This window comes from Apis dorsata, unplaced genomic scaffold, assembly GCF_000469605.1.
Source record: "Apis dorsata unplaced genomic scaffold, Apis dorsata 1.3 scaffold_59, whole genome shotgun sequence".
NCBI classification, from domain to species: Eukaryota; Metazoa; Arthropoda; class Insecta; order Hymenoptera; family Apidae; genus Apis; species Apis dorsata.
The window spans coordinates 998,594-1,008,101 of NW_006263359.1; the positions used below are offsets into that span (position 1 = coordinate 998,594).

Here is a 9,508-nt window from a genome sequence, read left to right on the forward strand (position 1 = left end):
TCCGTACACGGCCGATAGTCTGGTTTAATTTCACGTATTCCGCGGTACGTATCAGCTGTTCGGTGACAGTTTGCCAGCCGTAAGAGTAGAGAGTCGAGGTTTATTGTTTGGGAAGCAATATGGCTATCTGGTGATTAGTAACAGTGCGATACGTAGACAAAGAAACAACGCAGTTCTCATGATATTTGGAGACGCGTTGTGCATCCTATAGTTTAATTTAAAATAAGAGAAACAATAGAATCGATAGAATGTTGGAACTCGAGGTGGTGCCCGAAAGATCCCTCGGTTGCGAGCAGTGGGAATTTATTTTAGGCAAGTGACGAAACACTAATGATGTATCACGGCTAAGTCGTATTACGCATAATTTTATGATGATCGAATTAATTTATAATAATTTATAAAATGATCGACAATCAGAGAATATTCTTGTAGCGTCTAACTGATCTTATTGATGTTACTGTCATGTCAGCATTCGCACTTTACTATTTCGTTCTATTTGTAAACATCTCGTTTGACAATCGCACGTAAACAAAGAAAATGGTGCTTGTTATGAATATTTTGTTACTTATTATATAATTTTTTACAAGTATAGATTAATTGTTTAAGATTCTAAAATCATATTATAAATTAATAGAATGATAATTAATTAGAATTTGATATTTGAGTAAGATATTATTTTAGAAATAAATGTAAATTTAATAAAAATCATAGAATTAAATGATTGTTAATGCGTATATGAATGAAACTAATATGAAAAAATAAGAGTAATTAGAAAAGTTAAAGCGATAAAATCTCAAGAATCATTTTTTAAAAGAATAACTATTTCAGGTATGCATTTTTCCCAATCTGTATCAATAATACAATCTCAAGTGGGCATTATAAGGGGAGTACAAGTACTTTATAGTGATAGTGTAAGTATATATTAATAGAAACTTAATTAAAGTGTTATTATTATATTTTTCATTCATGTGAAATTAATATACATATATATTTATAGAATCCTTTAGATGTAGATTTAGTAATAAACTTACCTCATGATGGAGTTCGACTTATATTCGATCCAGTGGTGCAAAGGCTCAAAATAATTGAGATTTATAACATGAAGTTAGTTAAACTCAAATACTGTGGTTTGCCATTCAATTCACCAGAGGTTTTGCCATCTATTGAACAAATAGAGCATTCCTTTGGAGCAACTCATCCTGGTGTTTATGATAGTGACAAACAAGTATGATATTTCCATTTATATTTCTATTTAATCAAAATTTATGGAACCAAAATATATTTTTTTATAGGTATTTGTATTAAATTTTCGAGGATTATCATTTTATTTCCCCATTGACTCAAAGTTCCAACCTGGATATGCACATGGATTAGGATCATTGCAATTTCCAAATGGAACTTCTCCTCTTGTAGCAAAAACAGCTATTTATGTGGGTAATATGGGTGCTGGAGGTGGAAGTGATGAACACAATTTAAAAGCACCACCACCACCTTTACCACTTGTAATTATTTTTTGTTAATATTATAAAAACACATATAAAAATAAGATTGATGTTACATAACCATATTTTGTTAGGTCTGCTATCATAACAATTTGTATTTAGAAAAGGCAGATGTCATACGTGACAAAATGCGTACACGAGGTCTTAAATTGCATCTCTTCACTGAAGGTAGCTCTGTAACGAGAGTATTATTGGAACCGAAAAAACGTTGCTTAACCAAAGAGGTTATATTTTATAATTTATTTTATATTATTTATATTGTATCTTTAGAGTATATTTTAATCTTTTTAAATATTATGATTGTTTTATAAAATGAGTAATGTAATACTAAAATTGATGATTTCTACATTTGTTGTAATACAATTTTCTTTATTCTTTTTTTTATACCTAATTATAGGTGTTATTTGGGGATACTTGTGAAGATGTTTTAAGTGCTTTAGGAGCACCATCTCGTGTATTTTTTAAAGCCGAGGATAAAATGCGTATTCATAGTCCTCATGCACATAAACGTGATAAAATAAGACGGTCGGATTTCTTCTATAATTATTTTACTTTAGGATTGGTAAAAAATTTTCTTAATGTAAATTGATCTAATAGAACAAGCCAAAAAATACATTTAAATATTTTATCGCTCGTAGGATGTTTTATTTGATGCCAAAACTCAATGTGTTAAGAAGTTTGTATTACACACAAATTATCCAGGGCATTATAATTTTAATATGTATCATCGCTGCGAGTTTTCTTTAACTCTTCCACCAGAAAATAATTCCACCGAATCGGGAAAACTCATAGATGTTTCCCCTTCTCCAGTTACGGTACGATATAAATATCTAAATAAGATTTGTTAAACAAACTATATTGACAAATGGAAATATCAATAAGTGTTTTGATAATTTTTTTAATATTTAAATATTTTCAATAAAATTGTTTACTTTAGATCACTGCCTATACGAAATGGGATAGAATAAGTGAGCAGTTGAAGGCTAGTGCACGGCCAGTAGTATTAAATCGTGCTTCTTCGACGAACACAACAAATCCATTTGGTTGCACATTTTGTTATGGTATACGCGATGCAATTGTTGAAGTCATGGCAAATCAACATATTGCGAGTGTAACTTTATACAGAGCGGTGTGACCTTGATAATTTATACAATAATATGGTGCATTATAAACCGCTCTTTAAAGAGCAATTGATGGAATGGTGTTTTTTGCAAAACAAACAAAAAAAAAAATAGGCAAGTTTTAAGTCTGTTAGAAATTGCATAATAACATCAACAACTTTGAAAAAGACTGTACAATGCAAAGAGAATTAACAAGAGTGCAAATATTTACAAAATCCTGATGCAGTTTCTTTTCCTAACATTAATGTAACATTGAAACCGCAAAGATTTCAAAAGAAAAAAAAAAAGATTACTAAGAAGGCAATGACGATATAAAGCTCAGAAAATCAGCGATATCATCTTGAATATCATATATTATTGCTTACAAATTTTACATTTTTTCCTTGGAATATCTAAAGTCAAGGAAATTAAATAAAACAAAACAAAAAAAAAAAAAAAAAAAAAAAGAAACAAAAACACGAAAAAAGCAAAAAGACGATCAACTAAGGGGTACAAGTGTCTGCAATATTCAATAATATCATATTTAATATACCATTTTTATCTTTTGGTTATAAGTTTTAAATATAGTTAAAAAAAAAATAAAAAAAAATGAATTATAAATTGTACGAGCAATTAATATGTAATGTCTGAACTCAATGATAAAAAAAAAAAAAAAAAAAAAGAAAAAAGGAAAGTAGTTTCAAAAATAATAAGAATTTTGATAGTTAACGAGGAAGCTATAATGATTATAACGTCACTAATGACTAATATGATAAAATATAATAATGTGCTTAGTGCAAATAAAGAAGACATCTAATTTTGGTAAAACAAAATTTTGTAACGCATGAAAAATCTAATAGAATGATAACGCAAAAACGATATTCTGGATATACAAATTAATAGGCATAATGTACTAGAATGGTATGTTCATTCAATCAGTGCAGAATTAAATCTACCAAAATGACAAAAAATTGAATATTGAAAAAAGGTGTTTATCAGTACTGAAGAAATTAAATTTATGGCCTGTTTTTTACGCTTTTATCTATCAAATTCTAATCATTGTGATATGTGACGAAAATTCAAAATGCGATGAAATAAAATAAATTACTCTTTGCATTAACACAAACAAAAAAATAAGAGATATTTAATTAATTACTTTCTTATACTATTTTGTGTTAAATAATACTTGTGATTATAAGTGTACTCGCAAAATTCGATTAGTCTTTAATCTTTTTAGTCGTGTAATATGAAATCATGAATTTATCATAAAATTTATAATTTCAGAAGGAAAAAATTTTCCTTTATTCTTTTCTATGAATTCGACTTCACATTGATGTTAAATTGCACAATCATATACCCTATTTCAAACGGTTTTCTGCTAATCATAGGGTATATAAATGAATATGTTTTATGTATCGTATAAACTTTGATAGTAATGTAATGAATAGTAATCATAAAATATAAATAACAAAAAGCGTTCAAGATGAAATGCGAAATATGAATGATGGATTACTTTAATTAACACTTTTAACAGATATGTGACAATTTTTCTTCCTGTTTACCTGAATTGGTGAAATTTGTGATCCATGGTTTTGAAAATTCTAATAAATTTTTATCAATTTCTGTTTTCTTTATTGAACACAGATAATATTTTAATTTAAATTTAAAATAATATATGATCTCAATATCAAGATTCGCAATTTGAAAGTAAAAGTAAAGTAAAATAGATAATGTTATTGAAAAAAGTGTTAATTGATGCATAATTATATAAAAAGCTTTGAGAGACGCAAAGCCGTATATACAATTTAGAAACTTATGGCTATTCTTGTTTCTCAAAATCCTATTTTGATAAAATACCTCCTCTTTTGTCGATTCTACCATTTATCTAATTAATCATTTATCTATTTTGCGTGAAAATTATTTTTAAATATATAGAGCATATATAGAATTCTCTAAATAAGTTTCATTGAAACATTCATAAATAATACAATAATAAATTGGAGAAAAAAAAAAAAAATAAAAAAATATGAAAAATAAAGATAAAAAAGATATCAATGGAACTCTTTTAGAAATTATATTCTCTGTATAATTATTTTTAATAATTCTTCTCAAGAAATCTCTCTATTTAGTTTATATAAAACGAATCATTTTGTATTGAATGGATTATAAAATTATGTAAAACGATTTTCTATAAATCATTTTTCCTCTGAAATTTGTTTTGATTTTACTTATCCTTATATGCATATACTTCGATATAAATTATTATACATATAATGTTTGAATTTATAGATTCTTAATTATAATTACAAATGAACGTTTCGTGTTTGAACGCAAAATAACAATTACTTTTTCTTTTTTCATATTAATTACTTACTTATTTTCTTCGCCGCGCGTTTTTTAAAGCATCTAATCCATAAGCGATATAATTCTTTTGCCGTGATTCAGGATTTCGAGATGATTTGAATCTATTCATTTTGATTTCGTTGAGTCTATCTCCTTGTGTCATATTATATGAATCGCTAATTCTGAATTTCTGTGACATTCGATCTACATCATCCGATCCTCGGAAATTTCTTAATTTTCCTTTAAATAAAAAAAAAATAGAAAATTATTTTATCATAAATACTATTGTAATACAAAATGAAAATTTATTCAATGACGCAGTTAGTTATTTATAATTTAAATTTTTTTTCTATTCTTGATATTTGTGATTTGTTTTTTAAATATAATAGAAATTATCATTATTCATAATGACTTACTTGATTTAAATTTAATTTAACAACAATAAACGATACAAAAATCACAAAAATAAAAAACACTATTGCCTATACACTATTCTATACATAACTGTTAAAACCGTTAGAAATTATAAATTAAATTGATGGAAATTGATGCGCGCGCAAGATTTTTGAACATATGAGATTTAGCACCAACATGAATGAACTTGAACTATATTATTGTTAAAAAAACAGTATTAATTATAAATTATTTAATGAAATATGTTCTAATATTTTTCTTTTATATTTGTGGATTATTCATTATTATACATGATTTTATTTAAAATTAATTTGGAATCAATGCTGAATTTTTAATTATATTAGATGCGCACGCATCTAATATACTACTATCGATATCGATATAAATTATTCAATAAGTAGAAATAATAATATTTATCTTCGTATATAAATATAAATGTTTTTTATTAATATTTTATAAAAATAAATTATATATTAATTTGCATAATTATTAATAAAATATGAATGATTATTAATAAAATTAAAATTTTTATACGAAAATAAATTATAATCGATTAGTACGTGATCGAGATCAGATGCGCGCGCAAGCTTCTACATTAGTTTCGGCGCGCGATTGTTGTTTTGTGCACGCATTGACATTTTCTTGATTTTTTTTTGTGTTTTATATTTAAATTGAAGATAGAACTTCATCAGAATGAAAATTTCAATCATCCTTCGTTTATGGTTCGTATATATGCATATATAACATAAATCAATATCATTTTTAGTATAAAAAGAACAAAATATTAGGTGGTAGTATTTCAAGGTCAATGCATCTACAATTGCATTCCACTAATTTGTTGAAATTTTGTCATAATAACGATAAATTGAGTTGAAAATATTATTTTTAATTAAAAAAGTATGTCTTTTTGAAAATTATATTGCATGTTATGTCAATTATTTATTATGATTAATTTTTAATTAATTATATATTATATACATATATACACATATTACAAATTAAAAAGAATAAAAGTAATAAAATTATAAAATATTGGATGAATACCTAAAATTCTTGTAAGTTTTGTTTTGCCCTTCTTTTCATTGGTTGAGTTGTCATATTTATTAAATCCTAGAATAATAAAAAAATGTATTAAAACATTTAAAATATATATATATATATCTTTTTTCTTAAATCATTTTTCTTTTTCAGATCAGCATTTTCTTGTTAAATCCAAACATTATTCAACATTTTCAATAGAAGAATTGGAATAAGAATTTTTTATGGAAATATGTAAGTAACTTTTAATAAAATTCATAATTATTTTATTGTTCCTATCCCTACTTTTTATATAATTTTATAATATACTTTAATATATATTTTAATATATACTTTAACATACTTTATATATACTTTATAATATATATTATATATATTATATATTATATATATAAAATATATTATAAAGTATTTATAATATATANTATAATATATATAAAATATATATAAAATATATAAAATATACTGTTCTGTAAATATTATTTTCTTATAAGTTCATTGATTGATTTTAGGAATAGATATAAATTCCCACCTGTATTTTCTCCTTCGGATGTGTATGATATTTTCCTTTCTGCCTTGTCCGCGAGCGAATATATCCCATGTTTATGGTGTAATATTATATCGCCATCACCATAATACTTCAATCTGCAAAAAATACACTATCATAAATCAGGTATTTACTTATATCATTTAACTTGCTTATTTATATATATTATTTATATATATTATATTACACAATAATTATGAAATTTTTTTTGTTCTCTATTGAAAATTAATAATACAAAAAGGAATTTTCTTTTTTTTAAATTTCTTTTTTTGCATATAATAAAAAGTTTATTTCATATTATTTACATATGTATATATAATAAAGAATATGAATTACTTATATTGTTGACCAGCATTCAACAAAATTTTTTCAATATTTTCTAACCAAGATTGCTGGTGTCCTATAACGGAACCAGGCCTGCAAATTCTTATCCAAGCAATAGCTTCTCTTGCTGTCATTTTATAATGTTTTATTAAGAATGCAGCAATTAATGAACCTGTTCTTCCTAGTCCAGCCTAAATAAATATAAAAAATAAATAGAAAGTTAAAAATAGTTATATTATTAAAAATAGTTTAAATAAAATTACTTTAATTAAGTTTTATAAGTTACTTTGCAATGAACTGCGATAGGTCCACTAGTATTTTCGCTTAAGTTCAAAAATTCATTCAAAATTCTTTTTGGTGGTACCGTGCCGTCTGGCATAAACATATCATAATGCGTGATTCCTACCTCGGTGAATCTATTTTTGAAATATTATATCAATTCTATATTTCAAATTGATTAATTATATAAAAGTATCATTTAAGAGTTTCCAAAAATTCAAAAGAGTAATATTATTTCCTTAGCAATTATTATTTATATTATTTCCTTAGAAATTGAAGATATTAAAAAACTCTAAATAGATTTTTTATATTTTACCTTGATGCATTGTACGCTTTCTTATTCAATCTAACTACGGCAGTAACTTCATTTTGTAAAAAATAATCGATGTAACATTCAGGAGGATGATAGGGAGTACCTGGTTCCGTGCTTGGACCAACAAAAGCCAAAAACTTTTGCGGTACCATCCAATTTAAAGCACCATTTCTCATGTCTTCGTATTTTTCATATTCAACCACATCAAAATCGTTAAAATTAAAAAAGCCAAAAGATGCTGCTTTCTTAAGCGCATTTAAGCAATCTATTTTTATTAAAATAATTAAATAATATAATTATACAGTTATATACGATTATTCAGATAACATTAAATTAATATTTCAGTTTAATTTTGATATAAATTTAAATTATATCACCTAACAAATGAATGCTATAAATGGCTGATCCCATAGAGGCATCTCGAAATGGCTTTATAGGAATTTCGCCTCCCATGAAAAGAGTATTGTAAGCTTCTCTTGGACTCTTGTTCAAATATAATACTGCAAAAGAGGCAACTAAATACGCGGCATTTGCTCTTTTGTGCTCTCGTTGAGAAGTATAGTGCACAATTTGTCTGTGCTCATTTCCTGGACTCTCTAGTTTTTTGTTTACCTTATGGCAATATCTGTTAGTAATATATATATAAAGAATAATCTTTAAGAAATTATTAATAAAAGAAGGGATAATTATTAAATTCTGAAAATGTAAAAATATTTAAAATTGTTACTTGTATAAACAAGCAAGATTTAAGGGACCAAAGTCATGATAGAAATTATTATAAACTAGCTCGTCATCGATTGTAAAAAAGTGGATATGAGATGTGCTTTTCACTTCTTTTCGACCATTGCATAACGTCGTAAAATAGAATTTGTCTTTTATATATTCGCAGATATAAGTAACATCCGGATGTTTATAAACTGTAGTAATATCTAGGGAAAAAAATAGGTTAAGAAATTTATTTTAAAAAATTGCAATCATCGCATTAGTTTTTCTTTTTTCATAAATACCATCTGGATTGAAGTTTTTATTGTCATAAATATGTGAATTTTTCTTTGTGTATACAACATTTTTCTGTTCGTACATCGTGAAAGGATATCGAAGCGCGTTCTTCTTGTACGCGCTATTATTTCCTATAAACTTTGTTCGTAGAACGACCATTTAGCAAACTTTTACTCCAATAATCGTAAAATTATTTGTATATCAGGATAGAATTCTTATTGTTAAAATTTTCATGTGATTGATCTTTAATTGTTGAAAGTAACCCAATCATATCTTCCATAAAAAACGACGATTTATATTCAATATAACATTGAAATAGGTATTTAATAACAGTAACTGGTGATGGTATCGAAGATAATTTATTATTGTCAAAGATAGCATCTGATTACAAAATTGTAATTAACCAAACACATGATTCTTTGAACCTAAAGGAGAGATAAAAAGGGAATGATCGATTACGTTTCTTAGTTATATCTGGAAGTTAATAGCTAATGATTTTATAATTTACGAACCTTAAAAAATTTTCATTTTTATAACAAAATAAAATTTGTTCTTAAATTTACCGTTGTTTGGCACGCCAAATTACTGATCTCATGTTTGCGAGACGTCTGTCAATCTTCAATGTTCTTCAATTTTCTTTTTTTTTTTT

At 25.5% G+C, this 9,508-nt stretch overlaps 2 protein-coding genes and 1 long non-coding RNA gene across 5 annotated transcripts in view; 2 read left to right on the top strand and 1 right to left on the bottom strand.

The window, feature by feature from the left end:
- LOC102675437 (UPF0183 protein CG7083) lies at nt 1–2,902 on the top strand. The gene is made up of 8 exons (XM_006609714.2): nt 1–312; nt 829–911; nt 998–1,225; nt 1,293–1,502; nt 1,577–1,726; nt 1,900–2,064; nt 2,141–2,317; nt 2,440–2,902. The coding sequence occupies exons 1-8, from the start codon at nt 249–251 to the stop codon at nt 2,635–2,637; spliced, it is 1,275 nt and encodes a 424-aa protein (XP_006609777.1). The 5' UTR covers nt 1–248; the 3' UTR covers nt 2,638–2,902.
- Nucleotides 2,903–3,463: 561 nt separating this feature from the next.
- LOC102675676 (dual specificity protein phosphatase CDC14A-like) lies at nt 3,464–9,507 on the bottom strand. Its single transcript, XM_006609715.2, has 10 exons — nt 9,372–9,507; nt 8,868–9,284; nt 8,588–8,789; nt 8,238–8,485; nt 7,864–8,125; nt 7,555–7,684; nt 7,281–7,459; nt 6,930–7,042; nt 6,404–6,469; nt 3,464–5,185 (listed from the first exon to the last, which is right to left on the bottom strand). Exons 2-10 carry the CDS (start codon nt 9,016–9,018, stop codon nt 4,977–4,979), a joined length of 1,560 nt encoding a protein of 519 aa, XP_006609778.1. The 5' UTR covers nt 9,019–9,284; nt 9,372–9,507; the 3' UTR covers nt 3,464–4,976.
- Nucleotides 5,877–9,508, top strand: part of LOC102675579 — a 71,371-nt gene continuing 67,739 nt past the window's right edge. Inside the window, exons 1-3 of one of the 3 annotated variants that reach the window (XR_004151869.1) lie at nt 5,877–6,081; nt 6,551–6,631; nt 6,910–7,070. This is a non-coding gene — a long non-coding RNA (uncharacterized LOC102675579). The remainder of the gene's footprint in view (nt 6,082–6,550; nt 6,632–6,909; nt 7,071–9,508) is intronic. The other 2 variants (XR_004151868.1, XR_004151870.1) reach the window with 2 other exon arrangements.

Excerpts from the sequence above, each read along its gene's own strand:
- LOC102675437 (XM_006609714.2), top strand. The coding sequence starts at position 249 with ATGTTGGAACTCGAGGTGGTGCCCGAAAGATCCCTCGGTTGCGAGCAG. Across the intron at positions 1,226-1,292 it reads TTTATGATAGTGACAAACAA|GTATTTGTATTAAATTTTCG; the intron begins GTATGATATTTC and ends ATTTTTTTATAG. Across the intron at positions 2,318-2,439 it reads TTTCCCCTTCTCCAGTTACG|ATCACTGCCTATACGAAATG; the intron begins GTACGATATAAA and ends TGTTTACTTTAG.
- LOC102675676 (XM_006609715.2), bottom strand. The coding sequence starts at position 9,018 with ATGGTCGTTCTACGAACAAAGTTTATAGGAAATAATAGCGCGTACAAG. Across the intron at positions 7,043-7,280 it reads AATGCTGGTCAACAATATAA|ATTGAAGTATTATGGTGATG; the intron begins GTAATTCATATT and ends TATTTTTTGCAG. Across the intron at positions 6,470-6,929 it reads ATCCGAAGGAGAAAATACAG|GATTTAATAAATATGACAAC; the intron begins GTGGGAATTTAT and ends TTATTATTCTAG.